General features: G+C 38.5%; 1 protein-coding gene across 5 annotated transcripts; it reads left to right on the top strand.

Moving 5' to 3' along the window:
• Positions 1 to 1,870: 1,870 nt before the first annotated feature.
• rbms1a (RNA binding motif, single stranded interacting protein 1a) lies at positions 1,871 to 25,616 on the top strand. 5 transcript variants are annotated; one of them, XM_055184075.2, is made up of 14 exons: positions 1,871 to 2,219; positions 6,884 to 7,056; positions 17,332 to 17,390; positions 17,632 to 17,723; positions 19,184 to 19,341; positions 19,417 to 19,496; positions 19,580 to 19,686; positions 19,880 to 19,926; positions 21,914 to 22,001; positions 22,092 to 22,142; positions 22,694 to 22,804; positions 22,919 to 22,999; positions 23,135 to 23,216; positions 23,457 to 25,616. In XM_055184075.2, exons 1-13 carry the CDS (start codon positions 2,166 to 2,168, stop codon positions 23,210 to 23,212), a joined length of 1,179 nt encoding a protein of 392 aa, XP_055040050.1. In that variant the 5' UTR covers positions 1,871 to 2,165; the 3' UTR covers positions 23,213 to 23,216; positions 23,457 to 25,616. The 5 variants fall into 5 exon arrangements, with proteins under 5 accessions (XP_055040050.1, XP_055040049.1, XP_055040046.1 ...); XM_055184074.2 differs by having other exon boundaries at positions 1,874 to 2,219; positions 19,580 to 19,695; positions 23,138 to 23,216; XM_055184071.2 differs by having other exon boundaries at positions 1,875 to 2,219; positions 22,694 to 22,831.
• Positions 25,617 to 27,797: the final 2,181 nt, after the last annotated feature.

The raw sequence follows: 27,797 nt of genomic DNA, 5'->3' as shown, positions 1-27,797 counted from the left end.
AAGGTCCTTGAATTTGAAGTTAACTAAGGTGTGGGAACCCTGATAGTGGTTAAACTCAGTGTGCAGCATGTGTGTCCTGTCCAAGATCATTGAAATGCTCTAAGCAGATCTCAGATTTGCAAAGTCAATATTAAATCTTGTCCCAACTGACAATAATGACGCACAACTAAGAAAGATTGATGAGAAGTTAATTAGCAATTTTATTATTTATATACAAGACAGCTGGTACAGAATAACCTTTAACTAAAATCTAGTGGTGATGCCAAGTTGTGGTCTGGTTTGTGTGGTAAAAGCAGGGGCTGTTCGGTTAACTGTGGTCTTTTGTTGTGGTTGTGGTTATTTGTTGTGTCTGTGGTTGATGGTAAAATGGGGTTGTGTCTTCTTGTGGCTACTGGTTGTGTTCGTTTATACACTGTATGTATAATTAACCAGTCAAAGTTTAGGGTCAGTTGTCTGCAATGTTTCTTATGATCTTAAAAATCGTTTATATGCATTATGCTGAAATGCTTAAAATTATTTTTGCAGATAAAAATATAATAGTGCTAACATGTCTATTTCTTCATTAGAAAACAATTTTTTTTTCAAAACAAAGTAAGAGCCCACATAAAATAAAAAGTATATAAAAATATGATTCAGAAAACCTGATTTCTTTCTCGTTCTGCTTTTCACATGCATATAATCTTTTGAAGTAATGTGGCCTCTATTCTGAATCACTTGGGTTTTCTGCCCCACTAAACTCTCACACACATCCCATTAGCGAGCGTATAGCAAAAAATCTCACTTAGAGAGAGTGCACGAAAAGAGAAAACCATTGGTTTGTATTTGAGACAACACTTGGTGCTTATGTGCAAATTATAAGCAACATCACTTTGACAACTTTTGTTAAACAGTGTATGCAAACTTTGCATGACACCTAAGAAAAGAAACATGCTGGTTATGGCTTTAAATCACAGAAGCATGACGTACTTGGGTATTTGTACAGGTTTAAATGTAAAATCTTTACAAAATGGATACAAAAATCATTATTTTATGCATATGCTCGGCCCAAAACTTTTGTTCTGTATCTTCCATTGAACACAACACTGATAAAATAATGTATCGATTGAATGCAAGTCGCTTTGAATAAAAGCGTCGGTCAAATGCATAAATGTAATCTACTGAGTTTAAAAGGCTTGTCAGTTCAGGAGCCAATCACATTCTTAATTCCCTTTAAACACCAGCATGTCATTTGAGTTAATTTAATATTTGTTTTGTACCAAATTGCAAACTACCATTGAATAACACTAGGTGTTCCTTCAGCGTGTATATAAGCTGTGAAATGTGATTACAGAGCAACATTAACATGACAAACAGTAGATAAGAAATGCCCTGGGCAACACTGTAGGAGGTGTCATTCAATTTCAGCCTTGTTATTACTGTTGCAGGAGGGAACTAGTTCACACCTCTCCTATTAAAGCGTGAGATTTTTGTGTATTTGCATCTTTCGAAGTTGAGCTAAATTCAATTTAAATGTAAAGAAAGTGTATGAGATGTGTCACCGTCCAAGTCACATTGGGACCGTCCTGCAGGTTACCGCTGTGTTTGGCTGTGTGTATTGTAGATGGGATCTGATGGCGAGGTTGTGGAATGTCTTGCATGCATGCGGGACGCAACCAAATCGCATCTGGGGGGAAACGTTTAAACGCGTACTACCTACAGCACGGTCATTGCGTATTTGTCCTTTTAAATGTTTTTTAAAAAGTGTATATTTAACATAAAATGCTTTGTGTGTATGTAATCCAAGTGCGTTTGTTGGAAAACATGCTTCACAGACACTAAATAGACACGCGAACACCCTGCTATGTGACTGCAGAGTGGAGCGTTCCTCGGTAGGTGGGTCTTCGCTGCGGGCAACAGAACCGAGATCAATGAACCAGGCGATTTACCGAAACCGGTCGGACGACCCAAGGTGGGAATAAACCATCGGTTTACGAGTTTCTTTTTTAAAATATTATTTCGCAGAAATCTCATCAGATCAAGCACGGATTATCACTTCACCCCGACCGTGGCATTCAAAGTGTGCGATGTGGAAAATTTACAGTTCACTACTGTAACCTAATATCAAGTGATTTCCAGAGTAGTTTTTTTTATTCATCGTTGGGTCAGATAACACAAGGGAATAGAGGATGATCTTCGCAAACACGGCCAATCCACTGAGAACTCCGTCGTATCGAAAGCAGGTAGGTAAAGTGAGACACATTACAGCGGGTGATGATAAAGATATTGAACTGTGTAGGATGGACTCCATAGATCTTTACCTGGGACAGAATGTATTTAACTCTTATTCGTGCGCGCGCGCACACACGTACACGGCCGTGTTATAAAATCTACCGAGCTGCCTACCTAGATTGCACATATAGCATTTTTGAGCACATACGATGATGGCAAAAACGCAGCTAGTAATAAAATACAGTCTTGTTAGGCGTCTTGCTAGGTTTTGAGACAGCCATTGCTTCGGAATCGGGTTAACTAAGTCGGGTTCTGCTTTCGTAATTAGGCCTCGTAATGTTTTTTATTCAGATTTATTAAGTTATACGTACTTAGTAACAGTATTTACAGTACGATAACACAATGTAATATTTATAAAGTCTGCACGGAACAAGAAGTCCGGAAACCAGTGTGTGTTTTTTTCTAATTTGGGATGTAACAGTGAGCCAAGAAGTAAATAGCTGATTATATAAATAAGACTGTAATGAAGTGATATTACACTTTACTATCATACGTGCGTGTACTATTAAATGGATGATTTAATGTGCTTATTTATTTTAGAGACACAAAGTGAATTAAATCAGTAGAGAGCTGTGTTAATGAGGATGAGAGGTCTGTGATGAAAGTCTACCATGGCAACTTGCGTTATGAGATTGTTGGGTGTGTACTGAAGAATCTCAGCCTAATTAATATTCATGAGGTAATCCTGTCTACTAATTGGTGGACCGGGTGGGTGTGGCATGTGAAATTGTATTTAAAAATTACTCGTCATATAGGTTTTATTTCAGTAAATATGAGAATTGATGAATCACACGCGCACACACACACAATTGCTGTGTGTGCGTGAAATCACACATTTACACATGCATTTGCATATGCGCTTACATGGTGTGCCCAAAGTGATGGCTGTGATAGAGGTAGCAAGAAGTTAATGGGCTCCAAGATTTCACAGTTTATAGGAACCATATGGTGTAGGATGACTACAGCGCATAGCTCAGGACTCAAGGGACACACAGACGTATGAGAGATGGCTTGGATATTGAATGTGATCCCCCGCCTTGCTCTCTCTCTCTTTTTCCTCTCTCTCCACTCATTGCTTTTTCAATGTCTTGGTTACCCTTCCCATGACTTTGTTATTTATCCTATTGATAAACTGGACATGTTCCTCCGGCACTCACTTAATAGTTTTTATACAGCACTGAAATCAATCGAGTTTAATCTTTAAAAAAATTATAAAGAACATTTTGGTTTGAGATTGATCTCCATCTGTCCCTTCTATTTACCTTTAGCATTTCGATTTGTGGATGAGCTCAATGTGTCTTTCCTCAGTTTCTTCTATATATTCCTAATACAGATCATTCTCCATGGGTTATTTTCATGCTTTTGTGGAGGAGAAAGTGCCTCTGTCTCTTTCCTCAGTAATTAATAGGCGCTAACAAGCTTTTGGGGTCACGTCCAGTTTCACCTCAGTGCACAAGTGTGTGAGTCGCTGCTGGGAAAATGGGTCAGTGTGTCAAAAAACAGAACTCACACTGACTCGACAGTACAGTCAGGTGCCGTTTTATGTGGTCTGACCACACACATACACGCAACACAGACTTTTATATGTGAGTGGGCTTCATTTCATGAATTGCATGCATGTGTTGTTTCATTATAATGGAGAGTAGCATCTGTCAGAGCAGTGGTCTTTTTTTAACCTTGGCTGTTGACTTGCGGTTTTCGTGTCACTTTTTCTGGGCAAGTACAGCCGCCCGTTGATGTTTAACAGGCGGCCATTTTGTGACGGCTGTGAGAAATGAAGCCCTTTTAATGAATGACTAAGAAACAGGAAGTGAGTCAGTGATGTGGGCTGTGGTGGCCACTGTTCGGGGTGGGCGAGAGGCCCGCACATCCTGTATCCCGGAGCAATCCGGCATCACGTAAACTTTCGCTGAAAAACATCCCTCTTTGCGTAAGCAAAGTTTTAGAGAAATCACAACTTGTGCAGATGAGTAAGTTTGATACTGTGGTTTGGTAGTATCTTGGTTTTCGATCCCCACCAGATATATTTTGTCCTAAAAAGCTTAACTTCTAGATACTAGCTCTGACCATTTTTTCTTGAGGTTGCATAACATCAAGTACATCAATTCAGAGTAATATTAGTCTCTAAAAGAGAAGAGTTGGATTTTGTAGGGGCAGTTTCTCGGACAGGGATAAGACTAGTCCTAGACTAAAATAAATGTAAGAGGTGTCCAATTTGAAAAGAAATTACACTGACATATCTTAAAATACATCAGTGCCCTTTATTTTGCCTCAAAATGCACACAAGTAATGTTTTTAGTAAGGCATGTTTGTTAACTAGTTATATTTCCTAATTGAACTAAGGCCTGTTTTAAGATGATCCCTGTCCGGGAAACCACCCCTTAAAGAGTTAAAATAGATCCACAAAACCAGTCTAAATTATTTATTTGCAAATAAGAGATTGCTATTATTCATCATATGGACGTGCGAATGAGATCATCTTTAGTAAATAAGCACTTTTGGTTTCTTTTTTTGTATGACTTCAAAAGACTATACATGGCATGTGGTGTTTATGCACTGCAAAAAATGATTTTCAAGAAAAAAATTCTTAGTATTTTTGTCTTGTTTTCTGTAAAAATATCTAAAAATTCTTAAATTAAGATGCTTTTTCTTGATGAGCAAAACGACTAAAAAAAAAGTCTAGTTTTTAGACCAAAATATCAAATTTAAGTGATTTTGTGCATAAAACAAGCAAAAAAATCTGCCAATGGGGTAAGCAAAGAAATCTTGAACATTTTTCAACTTAATTCAAGAAAAAATCAAGAAACATTTGCTTACCCCATTGGCAGATTTTTTTTGCTTGTTTTATGCACAAAATCACTTAAAATTTGATATTTTGGTCTAAAAACTAGACTTATTTTCTTAGGTCGTTTTGCTCATCAAGAAAAAGCATCTTAATTTAAGATTATTTTAGATATTTCTACTGAAAACAAGACAAAAATACTAAGAAATTTTTTCTTGAAAATCATATTTTGCAGTGTGCAACCTTTTGCATTTACATTACATGACATTTAGCAGACAGTTTTCCAAATTGTCTTACAGCAGTGAAGGAGACAACAAAGTGTGTCATCTTAAAGGGACACTCCACTTTTTTTGAAAATATGCTCGTTTTCCAGCTCCACTAGAGTTAAACATTTGATGTTTATCGTTTTGGAATCCATTCAGCCGATCTCCGGGTTTGACGGTACCACTTTTAGCATAGCTTAGCACAATCCATTGAATCTGATTAGACCATTAGCGTCACACTCAAAAATGAATAAAAGAGTTTAGATATTTTTTCTATTTAAAACTGGAAAATGAGTCTATTTAAAAAAAAAGTGGAGTGTCCCTTTAAGGCTGGTCCATTTTTTGCACGTACGCAGGGCTCGTGACGCAATTTACGTCATCAGAAGAGTGTGTGCGTTTTGTACCCGCATGACCAGATTTTTTTATACATTGTACGGGTAGGTCGCCTATGCACCTACAGGAAAAGGTAGTAGGTAGTCCAGGAGATGCATTGCATTTTGTTGCAATGCGTCGAACGTCTGTGTACATTTACGTGTCAAATACACTATACTCTGCAATGCTGTGCATTCGACCATATTGGTACGTTTGCGTACAGGTAAAAACTATGTCTATACTCCGGGTTTTGGGGAAACAAAGTGCTAAACAAAGTTCCTTTCAGTTTCCAAAGTTTTAGCATTTTATAGAGGCCCTACCTGTTAAGACAGATATATAGGCAAATTAATTAATATGTTCCAGTCAAGTATTCGCAAAAAATATGTTTTTTATATTGTGACGGGTGTGGCTGTCTGACCAGACAGAGTTTGAGATTGATAAATGATGTAAAAATTGTCATTTTGGGGTGAACTATGCCTTTAACGATTGGCGACAGCCATGTGGCAAGAATTGAAAGCAGTAGATGTCGCATTATACATTTCTGCAGTGTTAAATGGGCCTGCATCCATTAAAATAATCCCAGCACGTTCGGTTCTGGAAGAATGCTGTGATTAGACTGATATGAGCGTTGAAGGGCTGACTGTGCCTGTAGGCCTGTTTGTGCTTGGCTTTAATGGGAATTAGACTGTTGGGATGTGGGTAGACTCACTGGCGATGGCTGAATGTGCAATAATAACACCAGATCACTACAGATAGAGTTATAGATATCATCATGATGAATGGAGTGGCCCTGCCAGAGCATGTTTTAGGAGGTGGGGGTATTTCCTTTCTTCTTCCCTATTACCTTGTGTGATGTCTCTATGACGGAAGGTTTTTGATCAGAAACTCAAGTATAAGGAGTGTAATATTGAAAGAACAACGAGGATGTATTTAAAGATGTTCAGCATTTGTTTACCTCACATTTGTCTTCAAAAAGAGAGTCTCACCCTAAATCTTGCAATTTGTTAAGCTAAAATTCCCATTTCAGGCCAAACAGAGAAATGATGTTTTGAAGCAACAAAGACATTTTGGGGGGAATCAGGCTTCAGATGACTCTTCGTTGTCTCTGTTTAAAGCTGCTTTAGTGCCATACATGATGTCATCTATGTTGGCACGCAATTGTCAAATCAATGAAAACGTTGTTCTCCTCCCATTACAGCCTCCTGTTGCTCCGCCCACCCTCCCAATGGCTCCGCCCAGCCCCAGCACCAACAACAGCAGTAGCAGCAGCAGCAGCACGACCGGCTGGGAGCAACTCAGCAAAACAAACCTCTACATTCGCGGGTTACCGCCAGGAACTACAGATCATGAACTTGTCAAACTCTGCCAGCCGTGAGTATTTTAGGCAGCAGTTGCTTACTGTTATGAAACAATCGTTACGTTGCATTGCATTTATACATTTGGCATAGTTTTATCCGAAGTAAATTACATGTATACATTTTTTTCTTTATGTGTGTTCCCTGGGAATTGAACCCATGGCCTTTACGTGGACCTTTAAACACTGTCAGAATTAGGTTAGGTTATGGGATAAACCCTCATGAGCTTGTTTACCCTGAAAACATCCTCAAGACTACACCACTAAAATCCAGTTAAACCTCGCCACCCATGTAGATGATATTATGGCCAGTCTCGTGAGCTGTGTTAAAATGCTTACAGTTTTACTAGCTTACAGTTGCGAATATTGTGCAAACACACTAAAATTGTGTACATTAAAAAAAATTCAACATCATGCTGTATGCATCAATAAACGTAATGGATAGTTTTATGCTTCATTGTTGTTACATAACCTGTTTGTGTCAAGCATTATTACTATGCTCGATAGTACGGTTTAATTTAAGCGCTGTACTCTGCTACTTTTGTTGTCCCCTGTGTTTTTTCCTGGTTTTATTAATGTAAAGCTGCTTTGAAAAATTAAACAATTGTGAAAAAAGCTATATTAATAAAATTGAATTTAATTTATTCCCACTGGTGGCGTCCAGGTATGATCTAGATCAGGGGTTCTCAAATTGTGGCCTAGGGACCCCTGGTGGTCTTCAGTGCTTAGCCAAGGGGTCCATGAAATAATTTGTTATAAATTGTATTATATAATTCTGCAGGGATGATGTATTTTTGTGGGCCAACCATGTGAGTTGGCGGGACACTGGTAAAAAGCTCATTCATTTTTCCCATACTCTTGGATTATTTCAGGAGGTGGGCTCTGTGTTTAACAAAAGTTTATGACATTTACACATGTTGTCCAGCAGGTTGGTCTTCACGGATGAGCAGAACTTTTAAGGTTAAATACGTTTACTAGAATAAAAAAAAGTTGTGCTCATCTGTAAAGATTAACTTGTGGGACAAAATTTTTTGTTAAAAACAGAGCTTATTTTTTGTGATAATCCATGGGAAAAATGTATGGACTTTTAGCGAGGGAATCCGTGTCCCGCTAACTTCCGGGTTTGATCCACAAAAATATGTCATACTCGCGGCAGAATTTCATAAACGTTGCACTTAAAGACTTTCATGTTTTGGATGTAGCTTCAGGCTTCCAGTTAAAAGGGTCCTTACATATTTAAATATGGTGACCATCTAAGAACCATGTCAGCCTTGCTGCTGTTGATTTTATGAAAAGAAAAGATAATTTTGGGCTTGTTGGAAAAGATTATTTAAAAAGTAAAACTTCCAATAATAAAGTCCAAATGTAATTGAAAAAACAAACAACACTCTTAAAAACACATAAGTTGAGTCACTATGAAACAAGTGTAAAATTATGCCCCTTAAAATCTTAAGGGGGTCCTTAAAAAATTTTCTCCCCTGCAAAAAGTTTGAGAACCCCTTATCTAGATATGAAAATGTAGATATTTCTTATTTTTATTCAGTTTTTGTCAATTTCATAAGTCCACATTATCACTCTGTGGTTAAGCCACGTTCACACACACTTCAGTTATTTACAGGGGTGACAACCACATTTTTATAACCAAATTTGCACTTGTAAATGTTTGGGCCTCACAACCGCATTTATGGACAAGCCCTGCTGTGTGAACGTAACCGTACTGGACAACTATTTGTCTGTGACGTCACTCGTTACTATCTGTCACTTTGTTCAGGTGCACAGTGCATGAAGATGACGGAAAACCGCAGTGCAGAATTACTTTGTAATGTTATGTACAGTAAACCTTGTAAAATGTAAAGGATAATGTATAGGCTGCAGGTAATTATTGCAGAAATAAGCCCCGACAGTATTAGATCTTGTTTCACACTGAAGGGGCTTTTTTTCGCGATAACAACCAGCTGTCTGTACATTATCCCGTTTATAGACCTTTTGCGAGTAGACGTAACTGCAAGCTGCGCGCGCAATGTTGTGGCAGAAAAACAGTGGAAATGATTTGTACACGAGTAAAACGAGCAAGATAACTCACTACAAAATGTCTTGTTGTGCTGTTGAGTGTCAGAATAGGAATGCCAAAAAAGGATGGCCTTCATTTTTATAAAATACTGTCGTCGAAGACACATTTGAAGATAAACGTAGGTGTTTATGGTTGCAATAAGCACTCAACCGGACAGACTGGAGTGATGAAATCATTTGGAAATCTATTAATAATTAGAATAGAAATTAAGTAGAGAAGATGTCCGGTGTTCTGTCGAAGTCTGATCCCTCTATGCGTTTCATATAGTGTTTTTATCACATAACGTGTATAACTTATTTAAAAAGATTAAAGATTTGAATTGGTTATACTAAAAAAGCGATAATATCATTTATTAAATATTTCATAATTTTTCTGTTTCCTATTATTTCTTTATACCTTATATCTAAGCTTGTGTTCTTCCTGTTTGTTCTAAAACTATTATGTTTACATACTTAATAAATATATTTATTAGCACGAACACACACACATGATGTAAAGTGTTATTAATATATAAACAGGCCTATGCATATTAATTCTACAAAAAAAACGTAACTTGGTGAAAATGTTATAAGAAACATTACACTAAAGGGAAACATAGGGAAACAGACTTTGACAGAACACCGGATCCATAAAAATCACAATTTAATGCTAAAACACTTCACACCGCTACTGCAGAGCAGTTTGTTCTGCCACCAGTTAGGCTCCGCCCACAAAACCCGTCATCTTTGTTTGCAAACGCGCAAAAGGTCTATTACACGGCTATTAACCTCATAAGTAAGGAACATTAAATATTGATTTATAAGATTGTCAAATGTAATCACTTGTAAATATAATGTCATATATGTTATTAAAAGACACATTTATATTTAATTTTTGTGTAATATTAAACTGTGCCTGTTAAAAAGATTTGCAGTCGTGTGTTATTAGTTTCAGGTGGTTGTTATCTCGGAATAACATATCTTGGAATGTCGCGACTGGCCAATCAGAATCAAGCATTTTCGAGTACAGTGTAATAAAATGCAATATTTAACCACAGTGCAACCTATCTAAGTGTTGCGTTTGTATTTAGTACAACATGTAGCTAGAATAGGATTTATTTATTTTATTTATTTATGCATTTGGCAGATGCTTTTATCTAAAGCAACTTACAGTGCATTACAAGCTATACATCAGTAATTGTGTTCCCTAGGTTTGAACCCATGACCTTTTGCGCTGCAAACGCAATGCTCTACCACCGAGCTATAAAAGAACACACAAGATGTAAAGAACTTACTTCCGCATTCCTGTTAAACATAGTAGATCACTTCCGGATGGTTTTGTATGCTCTACGCTGACATGATGCTGTATTCATACATAAAGCCTTCAGGAGCAACCAAAGTAGGGCCCTATAAAATCCGTTTTATTTTTTCCCAAATTCCGTTTTATTTTTTCCAAAATTTCGTTTTCTCCGTTTTAATTTTTGCAAATTCCATTTTATCCGTTTTAATTTTTGGCAATTATATTTTTTACCCTTTACTTTTATTTTAGTCATAAAAAGAGTGTGCCTTTAATGTTAATGATTAAAATGTAAATGATTTGGGGGAAAAACTGGATAACAGGATTACTTAATGACTATAAAAGATGCATTTACACACGCACATACACACACACGTGCGCGCACACACACAACTCAATTCAATGCATTGTTTTTTTAGTGTTGTTAAAGGAGGCTACAACAAGGTGTCAAAGCAGTGGTGCCTTCAGAAGTGCCTTAAACACATCAATCCAGCGGAACGCGATCCATATTTTATACACAATCGCTTGAAATGCATATAACTTTACAAACATACAAAGGATAGTGATCTGACTTAGGACAGCATGAGCACGCAGCTCTTTGCACGTGCGAGCGAAAGAGAGACGGAGAGCGGCACCATGATGCAGATGATTATATTTTAAATGCGAGGGATAGTTAGTTTGCCTCAGCTCACTTGAAATGCATAAACCTGAACAAATACATGAGGATTTGTGTTCGCACTTCGGACAGATGCGTGAGCGCGTGCACGTGAGAGGTACAGTGAGACAGACGTGGATGAGAGAGTGCATATATCTTTGCGCTCACCGTGAACAGAGTGTTGACTAAACTTCCAAAATAACAGTTCTCCAGTCACATAAAAGTCATGTGAGACCTGCTCGGAACTAAGTGCTTAGCGTCGAATTTCTTAATTTCTTCGCTGACGAAAGCAGAGTCGTGGAGAGCCGCTTCGCCATGGTTTCAGTGTTTTGGAGGGGGTCTGAAACGACGGGAGGGGGCGTGTCGCCCAGATTTACTTCCCTCGGTCTGCATTTCCCCCAGACATACGTTTGTCTCCCACACAAAAACATAATTTTATTCAAAATATGTAAAATTCCGCGTTAATACTACATTCCGTGTTAATTAGCCAATTCCGCGATTCCGTCCGCGATTCCGTGATCGCGGAAATTATAGGGCCCTACCAAAGAAGAGAATGTCCAGTGGATATGCTCGTTAACATCTAAGTAAAAGAAAATATACAATTTTTTTTATACTTTATAGCTTTTGACAAAGACGGTTTTTTCTCACGTACATTCAGATATTAGAATAAAAAAGAACATAACACAAGTAATAATACTACAAATAACAACCTACGATAACACATGTCTGCAACCAGGAACGATCAACCCAGTTTTCCGGTTTGGTCATGTGACGTCCGACATGTACCCTATTGCACCTTGCCGTTGTACACTGCAAAGTCCAATCCAAAAATAATACTTTTTGCATTTTTTTACAGGCATCACGTGCAAATTAAATACAGGGTTGACTTTGTATACATGTTCATACAGACAGTAATAGAGCTGCGATTGTAATCTGCTGTGTGAACACAACGTTTCCAAACTCACACCAAAATGCGGTGGTCAATCCTGAACACTGATATGTGAACTTAGCCTCTGTTTCCGGTTCATAGATCACACCACGGCGCTCATGCCGAGTGCACTTAATTGTGGGATACAGTATGTGCATTGCATTATGGGACGTAAAGTTCCCACGTTTCCTTGAAACATGAAACTTAGCACATCTCTCTCTCTGACTAGGTATTCTGCACAACCAAACAATTGACTACCATTGTATGAATACAAAACAACTTTTCCACTATTTCTCTTAAAATATTTTCTATTGTGTTCCACATAAGAGTCATATATAGGTTTTGAACGACATGAAGGTGAATAAACGATGACAGAATTTGTGTTTTTGGCTGAATTCTGCCTTTAGGCGAGCAGCCATGATTCAGCAATTACTGAAGCAGGAAAAGTAGTCTCATGTCTATCAGATATCTGTGCAGACGTTAGAGTTTAAACAGTATTTCCAAACATTCCTACGTTGCTTAGTTCCCCTAAATTATTGCAAGACAGCTGTTGCTAATTTCGTACTGCTGAACGCAGTGGAATATTTGATATCGTAACGTATATAATGTATTTGCGCATACATGTGTGAGAGCACCCTATCCTGCTTGTTTTCCATTCCAACATTCCCACTCTGGGTTAATTTACCCCTTGTGCCCCCCGGGAGACCAACCATCGCCATGGTAATCCCTCAAATTGATGGGAAGGAGTCAGTTGGGGGCCCATAATCCTTTTGGCTTGTGTCCTGGTTAAAAGTGAAGCTGGGGTCATACGTACACTCAACACAATACCGCTGAATTCATTGTTACCGGAGGCCCTATATGTCAGTTAAATTACCATAAGGAATGTGTCCGCTCAGCTTTTAGGTATTGCGTGACATCATAACCTCGCTGTTTTAATCACAATAAGCGACGGATTGATTTGGCTTCATCCGCATCGGGCAGAAACCCAGGGAGGGGGCAGGAAACGCCAAAGCCCCGTACGGGTCAAGGGCAAGGTCATGTGGTTCTCCGGAGCCTCGTAATCCATATACGAAGCATGATTGGCTCCGACGTTTCCTCCCCCTGTGCCACGGGACATTTTGTTTAGTGTTTGCTTGCGCAGCTCTGGACAGCGTCATAGCCGGCATAAATAAACATTTATTTATTTAGCCTGGAAAATGCTTCTAAATATACAACAGTATTTCAATGATGAAATAGGTGCCCTCGGCGGAGGCGAATGAATAATTGCCCTTTCCCAGTCAGCAGTGCTGTCACGGCTTGTTCTTGCACGAGTCTCGTGAGGCACGCGTCAATAAATCGAATCCTGCAGAAATGTGAATACATTTCGTTTCTCTCTACAAGAAACACAGTCCTTCGAAGACATGGTATATAGTGGTGAGCAAATGTCATACATGTACAGTCGTTCTGTGATGGTTCCCATTTTGTGTTAATATTCCACCTCTTTCATGTTCCTTTTCTTTAACATCCTTTTAAGTAAATAAGTGGGAAATGTCTCAATAAATAAACACACTGGCTGTGTTCAGTATAGCGTACAACTATGTATGTATGCATACTGTGCACCGTATGCAAAATGTCTCTCTGCATGCAAAATACGGATGACCTAATATTTCCTGAAATCTGCACATCGTGCACACTTGAGAGTGAGTACTGCACCCCATAATGCAATGCGCTTAACCTGACCTTGCATTTCCTGTGTGATGAATGAAACATAGTAATAACTGTGAAAGCATTCTTGATTCAGTATCTGCTGAATGATATTTTATATAAAACTGAGTAAAAAATGCTAAATAATTATATTTTCGTGACATTGGTGTGTATAAATAGAATGCAGTTTTAAACAAAGGGGACATTTCACAATACTTTTTTTTAGGATGTCATATACATTTTTGGTGTCCCAGAGTACATATGTAAAGTTCTAACTCAAAATACCATATATAATTTATTAAAGCATGCTAAAATTGCACTTTGTAGGTGTTAGCAAAAATGTGCCATTCTTTAAAATGCAAATGAGCTGATCTCTGCACTAAATGGCAGTGCCGTGGTTGGTTCCCTTCTGACATCACAAGGGAAGCCAAATCTTAATGTGCTATTTTTTCACATGCTTGCAGAGAATGGTTTACCAAAATTAAGTTACTGGGTTGTTCTTTTTCACATTTTCTAGGTTAATAGAAGCACTGGGGATCCAATTATAGCAGTTAAACAGGAAAAAAGTCAGATTTGCATGATATGTCCCCTTTAAATACCATACAGTATGCATCATATAGTATGCTGGTGTATATGCCATTACAAACACAACATGAGATACTATAGACGGTTTCATCGGATGCACACGCATTATCACGGTTACGAATAAGCTGGTGAGCTGGTTTTAGCTGGTCTCCCAAGTTTGGTTTTAGCTGGTTTTACTGGTGTAGCACGCTGCTGTTCTAGCTGTGTTTTGGTCACTTTTCAAGCTGATTTTTCAGTAAGGATTGATTCTTTGCGAAAGTATACCAGAAGTTCCATTTGTTCCACAAAAGCCGCTTTGTTTGTGCTGTTACTGCTAAAATTGTCTATACTTTCAAACTAGAAGTATAGTCCTGTTTTATGTATACACGACGGTCTGCTTACAGTCAGCGTACATCATCAGAACAGTACGAGCGCACTACATGCTCACTGCTGGATTTTTGTAATGAGCCCTTTATAGTCATGCGTAAGGTCTATGCTGTAGGTTATCCATAGTTTCTGCATAGCTCTGCATGTGTTTGCATGCCCTTATGAAAATTACCGTATTTTCCGGACTATAAGTCGCTCCGGACTATAAGTCGCATAAGTCAAAAAATGCGTCATGAATATAAAAAAAAACATATATAAGTCGCACTGGACTATAAGTCGCATTAATTAAAAAAATTATTATTCTTTTTGGGAGCATTTGGTTTGTTAAGTCTTTCTCTGTTGTCTTTAAGTTAATGTTTCAGTTAACAGTTTTTTTCAGGGGTAGGCTACATGAGCAACATATAGCACCCTCTCGTGGCTGTAGACGGTAATGTTTTCTTTTGGTTCATGTTAGTCAGTATGAATTAATTTTGACATATAAGTCTCACCTGACTATAAGTCGCAGGACCAGCCAAACTATGAAAAAAAGTGTGACTTATAGTCCGGAAAATACGGTAACCATGGTTTTTACTACAGTTAAAACAAAAAAACATTGTTACTGTAGTAAAACCATAGTAGCTACAAAATAGCCATGGTTTTGACCACAATGGTTTTTAAAAACCATAGTTAAACCATGGTTGATGTAGTAAAACCATGGTTTTGCTGATAGTAATCAATACACCAAAAAATCATGGTACCTACACTTTTACTACAATAAAACCATGGTTAATTTTTGTAAGGGTGTCAATGCGGACATCGACGCGGAGATATATGTGAAAACCGACGCGTATCCTGTAGGATGTATGCACAACTATAATGAGCCCTTAACAGCTCATACTTTGTACACGTATGTCGCACATACAAAAGAAAGTAGTATGTAGCCCAGGAGATGCATTGCATTTTGTCGCAATGCGCAAGCATCGAATGTCTGCGTACACGGGAACTGCGTAAAGGGCTCGTTCTAGTCGTGTGTAGGTTCTACGCCGTAGCCGCGATGGCGTAGGTTTCACGTCGGTTTTCATTTATACTTTTGCGTCGTCGTCCGCGTCGACGTGCAAACACACGCGCAGACCGCTGGTAGGCAGTATCCACGCATGTAACCACAGTAGCAGCGCTACCGGCACAGAAGAAGAAGCTTGGCAAGTTAACTCACAAACGAAGAAGAAACAGCAACTTGTTGTGTAGGTTTTGAGCAATGATGGAAGTAAATAAACAGCGACTTTTGTTGCAGTTTGAGTTAAATCACTCCTCAACTTGGCTCATCTTTGTTTTCATAGTCGCAAACGGAAATACCTATGACACAGTTTTTTACCTGACGGGAGGGGTTCTGGTGGACCAGTCACAGCGCTTGAGGTCCGCGTAGAACTGACGTGCTGTTAAAAATTTTGCGAGGTGCACATCAGGCTACGCAGAGCTACGCACAGGCTACGGATAACCTACGCCGTAGAGCTTACGCACGACTATAAATCAGGCTTTAGCTGTCACTAGGGTGGCGCCCTTTCAGAAAGTACAACAAGGGTGCATTCTAGTACCTCAAAGATGCATATTGGTACCTAAATGGTACATATCAGGACCTATTTAAAGAGTTACCATCTCATTTACAGTACTGTTCAACTCTTAGGCCAACATCCTACCATTAGATTTGTTGTTTTTGCAATTGTATAGTGATTATAATTATTTCTCAGTCTCTTTACTAAGAATACAACCAGAAAATACAGGAAATGTGTATCTTCTATTAAAAACAGTATAAAAGTATAAGCTGAAGTGTCAAGTATTTAAGGTAAACTCCCCTTCCACTTGACAGCTGCAGGATCCCTTAAACATAAATGAAATGAAATCCTTAATTCTAATCGAATGACTTCAGGACTTCAGTCTCCTCGAAAAAGCTCAAGATGTGTTTCGTGCCAAGAGAGGTTTCACAAAATACTGACTGATGCCTAAAGAAGAAATTTAGTTCTGAAAATTGGTTTGTTTTTAATTTTGTGTACATATTTCCTGTATTTTCTGTTTGTGTCTTAGTAAAAAGAGTGAAAAATAAATATGGATGGACATAAAAACTTTGCTAAAACAACAAAGCTGGTGATGGTGGCCTAAGACTTTTGCACAGTACTGTACATCTACTTTTTGTACAGAGTGTACTGTTCCTGTATTTGAACTGTAGCAACGCAAAGGTTGTGGGTTTGATTTCCAGAAAATACCTTAAATGAACTAAAAAAGTTTGTCTGCCAAATGCATAAATGCAAACAAAGCAATTCTCCAGTATTTCTCTCTTCTCCACTGCACTATTAACACACAACCAAGCCAAGTCGTGAGTTTTCTTTGAACTGTGTGGTGGTGATTTGTGTGCCGTAATAACAGGTTTCTCATGGACTCTCTATTAAAGCAGCTCAGCTCGTCTGTCACACAGCACCCTGACTGACGGCATCAAGTGTCTGCGGATGATTTTGTCACAATCGGCTCTTTGTTTCTGAATTAAATCTGTTTAAGAAAGACTTTCGGGTGGTGTTATTCTTTCTCAGCTCTGGGATTATTATGGATCTTGAGTTTCATGTCCTGCAGGTCATGAATTCCTACGCTGTAGTGTCATTTAGCACGCACATACACACAGACTGACTCGGAAAGCAAAGCCCGTGTTTAACCTCTCCTCTCATTGTGTTCATTTTCTCTTTCTCTGCTCTTTTTGTAAACAGATATGGTAAAATCGTGTCCACCAAAGCCATTCTTGACAAGACTACAAACAAATGCAAAGGTTTGTCATGTTATTCTGCTAAAATGAATGCTTGAAATGTGCCAAATGCAACAGAGTATCTAAATATCATTGTACATAATTATAGTAATGATTCAGGTCTGATATCTGATGCCATCATTGTAGCACAATGTTTTGTAAGGGATTTCTGACATAATACAACACCTCGGTCATATAATGGTGTGACCTCAGAGTAAAGATGTGTGTTGGGATTAGTGTGTAAACCATCATGTCATTTTCGTAGGGTACGGGTTTGTGGATTTCGACAGCCCCGTGTCGGCACAAAAAGCCGTCACAGCCCTTAAGACCCATGGGGTTCAGGCTCAGATGGCCAAGGTGAGTCAACTCCACATCACTTCCTTTTCTTTTTTCCCCGTTCCACTCATCCAACCACGCACACCGCATTTATTAAGGAAGTATGCTTTAACAATACTGCAGTGACCTTCTGCCGAGCATTTCTGCCTGCATCTTCAATTTTTAATCTGCCCTCTTTTTCTTCATTCCAGTTGTCAGCATAATTCTCTTCCACTTCCCTCTTATGCACGTGCACGGGTGTGTACCGCGTCAACACATTTGACGCTCCTCACATGTTGAGGAATGTTGACGTCTTATCCTGGCCCTTCCCCATTTTTGCTGATACATGTAGAATAGATAGCAGAAATTCAAATGTCATGTTTTGAACGTGTCAAAGTACATTTGTATTGTTGGATCAAGAAGTACTTGGAAGGCTTTAAAGCCTCACCCTTGAGCGGCATGGGACGATTCTGTGTGTTTGGAAATGTTGAATGTATAAATGTTGATGCTGAGGTCAAGTGCCTTGCTCGAGTGGTGGTAGCTTGCAACCTTAAAGGGACATTCCACTTTTTTTGAAAATATGCTCATTTTCCAGCTCCCCTAGAGTTGAACATTTGGTTCTTGCCGTTTTGGAGTCCATTTAGCTGATCTCTGGGTCTGGCGCTGGCACTTTTGGCATGGCTTGGCGTAATCCATTGAATCTGAGTAGACCATTAGCATCACGCTAAAAAATAACCAAGGGGACTATTTTCGGGCTGTGCGTAATATCACTACGCCTGCTGCATCCATGTTACATCAGCAACGTCACTGATTATTATACCAGAATGAGAGTATAGTTCCTAGAAAATCGCAACTTTTAATTTTCCGTCGGTCTTAATACACGATGTAACTACAGAAGAGTCAAGTTTTAAATAGGAAAAATATTGAAATTCTTTGGTTATTTTTAGCGCGATGCTAATGGTCTGGTCAGATTCGGTGGATTGTGCTGAGCTATGCTGGGGGTGCTGGCGCCGGACCCTGGGATCGGCTGAATGGATTCCAAGGCGCTGGGAATCGGGTGTTTGGCTCTGGGGGAGCTGGAGGATGAGCATGTTTTCAAAAAAGGTGGAATGTCGCTTTAAACGACTGTGTACTTTACAAAAGATGAGCTTGGATTACTTTGGACTTTACAGTGGCTCCACTGTACTGTTTAAATAGACATACAGTACGGCATATACGTAGTTCAAGCAAAGCATGCTTAATTCGAAAATTAAATCCTGGTTTAAAGTTACCCGGGTCGAATCTGACCTTCAGTCTCCGCGTCTCCATCAAACATCACATGTGGAGACGTTCTTTCACAGTCGACTGCAATCTTGCGTCTAGTTCCCTACATTTTTGTTTTCACAGTATATCCCGTTTCATGCTGAAATGTCTCACGACACTGGTTGTGAATGACATTTCATGTTGACATAGAAACTCAATAGCAAGTTCTGATTTTAACATTATGTGTTTTATGAATGCAGCAGCAGGAGCAGGACCCGACTAACCTGTACCTGTCCAACCTGCCCGTGTCCATGGATGAGCAAGAGCTGGAGAACCTTCTCAAACCCTTCGGACAGGTCGTCTCCACGCGCATCCTCCGTGACGCTAGTGGGATCAGCCGGGGAGTGGGCTTCGCCAGGTTAGTGACAAATCACCTGTGAATTGTGAAAGTATTTATGTGTGAAATGTACTCATTCGCAATCTTTATATTCAGGATGGAGTCTACAGAGAAATGTGATGCTGTGATTTCGCACTTCAATGGGAAGTTCATTAAATCCTCCTCTGGAATGCTGGGTAAGCATTGATTTTAACATTATGGTTTTGGCTATATATAGTCTCTGTAAGTATATAAAAAAGTTAAATGACGTTTGTTAAAGGGGCATCAGAGCCATTGCTTTGTAAGTTTGCTGACGGCGGGCAGAAGAAGAGACAAAGTCAGGCTAAATACATCCCTAATGGCAGAACCTGGACACGAGACGCCGAGGTGAGACTAGTAAGTCCTGTTTTTATTTGTGTATGTCTCAGACTGACAGGGTGTGTGCCATGAAGCAAAAGGAGCTATTCAAATATCTGGGTATGACATCATACATCATGCTCTGTTTGGTTTGAGTTATTCTTGAATATTTTAACTTGGACACTGAAGTCGGCCACCAAATTTGCCTTTTTCACTTTTTCAGAGTGGAATGACTTTGACCTACGACCCCAGTACTGCCCTTCAAAATGGGTAAGAGACACATTTATTTTCAGTGTTAACTTTATGTCACCTGGCTGATTCATACCACGCCCAATGCACTGTGATAAAAGACAAGGTCATGTGATTGGAGCACACATACTAAAGTAAAATGAAGTAGAGTTGCACGATACAGAAGTAAAATGTGATACAATAATGCTTTAGGTGTATACAATCTATTTAAATTATAATAAAATATATAATTAAAAATTGAAAATGATATTATCAACATACATGTTTCACATTCTTTCTGGGAAAAGAAGCATTACTCTCCTCCATGTCTCTCTGCATTGACCTAAAACTTAGACTATACAAAACTATTTAAACTATAAGTATTAAAATCATTTAGTTATTGCAATTCACTGCAACATTCACATTTGCAATATTTTGATCATTTTAATATATATTGCCACCCTTAAATAGCTAAAGGCTGTTTTGGCTGCTACCTATAAGGACAATCATTTCAATTTATCAATTTTATACAGTATTGTGCAAAAGTCTTAGGCCACCATGCCACAATTAGATTAGTTGTTTTTGCAATGTTATAGTGATCATATATAATTGTTTCTCAGTCTCTTAAATAGAATACTTCCAGAAAATACAGGAAATGTGTATTTAGTATTAAAAACTGTATAAAAATGTAAACTGATGTGTCAAGTATTTAGGGTAAACTCCCCTTCCACTTGAGCAATAGCAGGAAACTGCAGGATCTCAATTAAATCCTAATTTATAATTTAAAGAAATTAGACTTTTTATTTCATCGATGCCTTGTGCTGCGTTCAGACCAGCCGCGGTAGAGGCGTCGGGCGCGAGAGATTTCAATTTTAAAGCAACACTAAAGAGTTTTTGCTCTTTGCTCCCCCTACAGGTTGGAAGCGGAATTGTCCATTACCACTGTCGTATATAATTTAGCCTACTGCAGCATAGCTGGCTCTGATTGGATTGTAGGTCTGCCGTAAAGCAAGTTTTTGTAGTTTTCACTCGAACTACAGGACCGCGACCCGACGATTGGAAACTTCTTTTGGCCGATAGAGGGCTGACGGTTTTGGCCGATAGAGGGCTGCAAAGCGAATGTGAAAGTGCTGTTCACCCTGTTTCGGGTGGATAAACGACTGATACTTTTTTGAAAACGTTATTTTAAGGTAAAAGTCAATGTAAAGACGCCTTGACGCACGTCTGGAGGTCTCACGGCGCGAATGAGGCGTTTAGCGTGGCACAGTAGACGCGATTCTGCGAATTTAGTCCTGATAATGTACATTAAAATTTTTTGTACATATTTCCTGTATTTTCTGTTTGTATCTTAATAGAATAGATTGACAAATAAATATGGATGGACATTAAAACTTCTAAAACAACAAGTCTGGTTGTGGTGGCCTAACCATGGGTTCATACCAGCCACGTTTGAGGCGTCAAATTCGAGTCTACCGCGTCTAGTTTGCCGCTTGAACATTTTGAGTTTACTCGCTTTATTCACGCATGAAATTCTAGTCATCGAGACATTCACGCGGAAATTCACGGCATGGGAGGGGCTTCTGCGACTCCGCTCGCTTCCTGTAATCACGTCACTACTAGAGCAAGCTCCTGATTGGTTAACGCGGCGAAATTTTTCAACTCGCGCGTTTGCCATGGCAACGCTCAATTCACATGAACTAGACATGCGAATGAGGCGGAAACGCATCTACCGCATCGCGCTAAACGCCTCATTCGCTCTGCGGGACCTCCAGACGTGCGTCAACGCGTCTTTATGCGACTTAACATTGAGGTCACTTGCGCTTGGCGCCTCTAGTGCGGCTGGTCTGAACGCAGCATTAGACTTTTGCACAGTACTGTATTTTGTATTGAATTACATAAATATATTCATATACAGTCGTATGAACGTACAATGCATTCTCTGATTTTCTTCTCTATGAAGGATGTGTTCAACGCTACCTTAAAATTCAGCCTCCAAAACATTAAATCTTCATGATGTTATGTCTCCCAGGTACTATCCTGCTCCGTATCCAATGGGGAATCGGTTGATGGCTCAGCCAGGGGTATCTCCATACATGTCTCCCATATCTGCTTACCAGGTACTCTTCCTCATCTGCCTCATCGTCACACTCACACTGTGATGTACCAAAACCTGCAACCTGATCTAACATCTCCGTGTTTGTTTACAGGTACAAAATCCCTCATGGATGCCACATCAGTCATACATCATGCAGCATCCGGTAAGGCCCAGATATTCTGTACCTCTTTTGTCTGTGTTATGCTCTTCCTTACCTCTTTACCACCTCTTCCAAATGGGTGGTGACTCACAAATAAAACCACTTTGACTCACGGCTGGGCGACATATAAAACATTATAAATCGGTTAGTTCCAGTCATTGATTCTCAGCTTTGCGTCATAGTGTCAAGTGGTCGCTAGGTCAAATTTTTTGCAGTAAACATTTAGTCCACATTAGTTGCATAATATGACGTAATTCCAAGTGAAAATAGATCTTGTTGGGTAGGCAGGGATTTGATTTTATCCAGCTGGATTTGTGTGGATCATGGCAAGTCCAGAATGGAGTAATGTTAAGATAATTTGTTTGTTTTTGCAGCCTGAATGATGTCAGAAGTAAGGAAAGTTGATTTAGAGGGAAAGAGTTATTACATTATTATATTTGGTAATATGCACTGATATATTTATTTTTCATTAAGATTACATCTAGGATGTATTTTTTATGTCCATCCCAGTGTGAGCAGCAAATTTAGTTTTTATTCTCATGTCTTTTCTGCAGGGAGCAGTTTTGTCGCCCTCTATGGAGCATCCCATGTCACTGCAGCAGTCCGCTATGTTGGCTCCCCTTACCCAGCAGATGGGCCATCTCTCACTGGGCGGCACTGCAGCCGTACGGTCCTCTCACACAGATTACATGGCATGAGCTTATATTATAATTAATAAGCAATATCAGCACCTGTGTTTTTAATAAAGCCGTGCAACTCACGATTTTGCTCTTCTGCAGTTCATTCCTGCCAACACAGCAATGCCAGGAGCTTACATCCCTCAATACGCCCACATCCAACCAGCTGCTATCCAGTCCGAGGTCAGTTTCTTAATTAAATTTCATTCATAGTTGTCATCATCTTTCGTGCAAAACGTGTTTTTTATTTAAACGATTGTTTTACTCATTAAAATCTCCTGTCTAGATGAATTGTAGTATTGTTTCTCAATCTCTCAGCAGGAAACCAGCGTACAGCCGCAAGATGTTTCCTCTTCTGATCCTTCATCATACCCTTTCCAACCTAACAAGCAATAAAACGGTAGTTTGTCATTTATTTTATTTTAAAAAAGCACTTAAAAGCAACTATTTTAAAGGCACTTTTTGGTATTGAATGAAATTAAGTTATATCTCGTCTGTGATTTTGAATAAAATGCTGTATGATAAGATTAGTACAATATACAGAATAAATTTTTTAGATCAATCCTCTGGATCTTAGTATTGAAATTATTTATTTCGTGTTTTCACTATTTCACTAATTTGGTGTTTTATCTGCTTGCAGGTTAACTGTCTATGGTCAAAGCCAGATACAGTCTGCTTCAAGTTACTATGGTAACACCTTTTGCTTTCTTTTAGAGGAAGTGACATCATAGAGGAAGTGACACTCGTGCACAGTTTTCAGAAAATTTGTCCATGGTTTAATCAACCGATTCAAGAGATCAACGGGAAACCTCTCTTAAAGGTGCAAATGTTTTACAATATTACACCAACTATGGACAAAAAAATGGGAGCAGAGTTTTATTTTGCTAGAAAGAAGAAGGTGAAGATGGCAAATGCTTATTTTTTACCAAGGACTATTTACACAGACCATGTCTGTGAATAATGTAGTGAGTGCTGATGGTGATGAGACCTTTCGATGCATGACATTTTTTTAAAATATGGTTTTTAATATGTTTTTATAGACAAAAGATATTTGCCGTTGCAATCAAAATGAAGAGGTTTTTGTTTGCTTTTGGTCTTCCACTTTTTGCCTTTTAGTAGTGGGTGGGGTTTAGAATAATGCAATGCTTGCTGGCTATTGGTCCTTATTCTTGTCTTTAAAAGCAAACGCTTTTTTTCACTTTTTGTTTTGTTTTGCTCTGAATCAAAGATGTTTTGTTTCAGGGACTGTGTGTCTGTTGTGAATAAGGTTTTATCATCCATGTGTAAAGTCTGGTAGATATAGAAGCAGATAATGAGATGAAGATTGGGTGGGTGGGATTCAGTGGGAGGCGGGGCATGACTGTTTGGGTTGAGTGGGAGGGGTCAGACTATCTGAGGTATGTGTGGGGTGGTGGGTGGGACTAATAAAAGAAATATGGTCGATTTAAGAAAGCTGACGTTTTTCCTTCTGTTCTAGGCTGGTTGTGACTTTTTAGTGCCATTTTTTATTTTATTTATTTCTTTTTCTCTTTGTTTAATTTTTTTTAACACATCAAACACATCAGGATTTATTTGATGTTCAGAACAAGGCAGAAGTGCAATGTTTCATTAGATAGGAAACAAGAAATTTATAAATTTACTTACATAGCAGATTATTTAATGTACTTTGCAAGTCAATAAAATCATTTGCAGCACTCGCAATTCGCTGAAATATCCATAATAGCATTCATTGTGTGACTTAAATCTCAATTTGACACCAGAACATTATTCAGTGCTCGAAAAATAACATGCAACTTGAAGGCAACTTTCCACCAAAGACTTTTCTTGTCTGCTATTGAAGACTTTACAATTGTAGGGACTACTGCGTTGGGGTTTTAGTAAAACTGAATGGTAGTTTGATCATTGGCATATCTGTTTTCCTCGATCTTGGCTTTCAGCTTTCCTCTAGTTTTCCTAAATGTGGACACAAGAACATCTCTGAGCAGGAAGAAGGGATGACGTAACAGGTTCATAACACAAGCCTGTCATCTTTAATACAGTTAGATTAGCTGAAGTCTGTGTGTCTGTGTGTGATTGTGTATTTAGATGTCCAGGTCAGCTTGGCATTTGATCTACCTCAGAGTTGTATCTGTTGTCTGATTGGTCAGGTTGCAGGTCTATCCTGTCCAATCAGATATAAAAGCACCGGCTCAGGAGCTGGTGTCATGCAGAACTTCATCTTTAATGCGTCTATTTGTCCTTCTTTATAATAAATCAAGTTTCTGTATCTGTATGTCTTTCTGTTGTTGTTGTTTTTGTTGTTTTTACATTGCATTGTGGTGTTTTAAGCTTGATTGTGTGGAGAATTTCTGTTCTGTCCATATTCTTCCTGATAGGTTCTGCAAGGCTTGTGTAATTTCCTGCATTTATTTTTTTTTAAATCCACATGAACTACCTTTTCTGGACGTTTTTTTGTTTTGCTGTAGCCTCTTTTTGTTAAGAGGCCTGATTTGATTAACCAAAGTGAAATTTTATCATGGTGAACACATACTTTCATTGGACCGCTGGAGTTCATTTCGGCTGTCAAAATAAAAGTCTCTGAACGTTAATTATCGACACGGTGTAATAAATACAGGACTGTTGTTAAAATGCTGAATTTATAAAATGGATTTATCTGGACCTGCACGTCCAATAAAATAAAACTTGCTTTTGTGCTCTTCTTCTATTTTTCCTTTATTTTTTTATTTAAATGTTTTTTTGTTTTCTATATTTTTCTGTTGTGAAAAGAAAACTTTTCAAATTAAAAGAGCTCAAACACGTCGCTGCGTTTGTAATTGTGTTTTCTGTACATCTGTGTGGGAATGATGGGTAATTTCACAGCTGTGTGTGGAAACCGGCAGAAACTATCTAGGAAATTATTGGATTTTCTGGCACAGTTAGAAATTTGTGAGCCAACTTTTATTATGGAAAATTTAACAGAACGCAAAAATATTAACCCACATAAGGCAAAAACCACAATAGTGATCAAAATAATAATCATAATCTGCTGTACTTTTATCAACAACGTAGTTATAGGTATTTTAATAATAATTAAAATGTCCATCTATAAAATTATTGGATTTTCTGGCAGAGGTAAGAATTTGTGAGAAGCTTTTATTATGGAAAATTTAACAGAACGCAAAAAAAATTCACCCACATAAGTCAAAAACCACAATAGTGATCAAAATAATAATCATAATCTGCTGTACTTTTATCATCAAAGTAGTTTTTTAATAATAATTAAAATTATTGTCTGTAATGTACACGTTCTCCTGCAGGGGGCGCTATAAAACTACTAAAAACCAATATCTTCAGATTGTTTTATGTCTTTGTAAAATCAGCTAGCAGGGTTTATGTCTATCCATAAAGCTGTAAATGTGTCTGTCTACTCAGTTTCCAAGAGATTTAGAAACATGTGTGTTTGTTAAAAGCCATTAACTAAACTTATGTCATTATTATTATAATTGACTATAACTTTATCATTGCTCTTGTTTATGAGATTTCCCTGGCGGATGATAAAATGGGGGAAAGAAATCCCAAGTCTAGCAACAACCCACACAACACCATATAAACACTTTTTTTTGAGCAATCGAGTTATCAAAGCAACTGTAATTTTGACCAGCAGATGGTATTGTGGTAAAATCCACAAAACTGTTCGCACAAAAATCTGCTTAAAACACACACATACACCTTAACATTTCTTGTCTTTGCATTGATTCCACTCCTAACCATTGTTAAAATGCAGTATTTGTTTATATACTGAGGTAATAATTTAAATATAAGTTTGCTGTCATCCCTTTAGGGTGTGATTTCGCACCTCTTCGGTTAAGAGCAGCCCTGCGGATGGGCCCTTTGTAATATCATCCTGCAGGGTTTTATCATAAATCCAAGAGATTATGTCTAAGACTCAATGGCACCTTGCATGTCTCTCTCTCTCTCTCTCTCTCTCTCTCTCTCTCTCTCTCTCTCTCATTCTTTTTTTTAGTGTGTGTATGTATGTTATGTGTGTCCACTGTCACATTACCATACAGTGTGCCTGTGATAGACATCTTTTTCCTGCTCGCTTTTCCTCATTGTCTCGTCTCTTATTGTTTCCTTCAGATGTTGAAATCTTGATCTATATTAATTACATGTTCACATTTAATAGCATGTACACCTGTCTTCCCCTGTAACCCCCGACAGCTGAGAGAACACACACCCTGTTCCTATGGGAGTGTGAAGGTTAGGTGTATGTATGTGTGTGTGTGACCATGTGCATGTACATGTGAGTGTGTGTGAGAGAGAGACCATGTGCATACGTGTGTGAGTGCTTCTTTTAAGAACTTTTGACCAAAGGTACCAAAAATGGTTCACTGTGAGAGAGACACTCTTTTTTTGAAAATATGCTAAGTTTCCAGCTCCCCTAGAGTCTGGCGGTACCACTTTTAGCATAGCTTAGCATAATCCATTGAATCTGATTAGACCATTAGCATCGCGCTAAAAATTACCAAATAGTTTCGATATTTTTCCTATTTAAAACTTGACTTTTCTGTAGTTGAATCATGTACTAAAACCGAACGAAAATTAAAAGTTGCGATTTTCTAGGCAGATATGGTTAGGACTATATTATCATTCTGGCATAATAATCAAGTACTTTGCTGCTGTAACATGGCTGCAGCAGGCGCAATGATATTACGCACTGCCCGAAAATAGTCCTCTTCTATTTTCAATAGCAGAAGACTATTTTTGGAGAAGGGGACAGAAAATATTACAACGGTAAACAATGGAGCTCTATGACATGTCTTTACTAATATAGAAAGAGAAACAAACCTGTATGTGTGTTTATAGCTGTTTAAGAGTAGTTGACAATAGATATGGCTTTAACTACTGTAATCTAAATAGGCCTACCACTATCATTGCACCATAACAACCTGTCAATACTGAACATCACATTGACAGGAAAAGATCACCATCAAACAATAAC

Source organism: Misgurnus anguillicaudatus, chromosome 14 (assembly GCF_027580225.2).
Source record: "Misgurnus anguillicaudatus chromosome 14, ASM2758022v2, whole genome shotgun sequence".
Taxonomy (NCBI): Eukaryota; Metazoa; Chordata; class Actinopteri; order Cypriniformes; family Cobitidae; genus Misgurnus; species Misgurnus anguillicaudatus.
Note: the sequence above shows the minus strand (reverse complement) of the source record. Positions and strands in the feature narration are given on the sequence as shown.

What these genes read in the sequence shown, in the direction of transcription:
- rbms1a (XM_055184070.2), top strand. Translation starts at nt 2,166, where the DNA reads ATGATCTTCGCAAACACGGCCAATCCACTGAGAACTCCGTCGTATCGA. An exon ending in GAGACGCCGAGGTGAGACTA is followed by an intron (nt 19,696 to 19,879) that starts GTAAGTCCTGTT and finishes TCACTTTTTCAG; the next exon opens with AGTGGAATGACTTTGACCTA. An exon ending in CATACATCATGCAGCATCCG is followed by an intron (nt 22,143 to 22,693) that starts GTAAGGCCCAGA and finishes TCTTTTCTGCAG; the next exon opens with GGAGCAGTTTTGTCGCCCTC.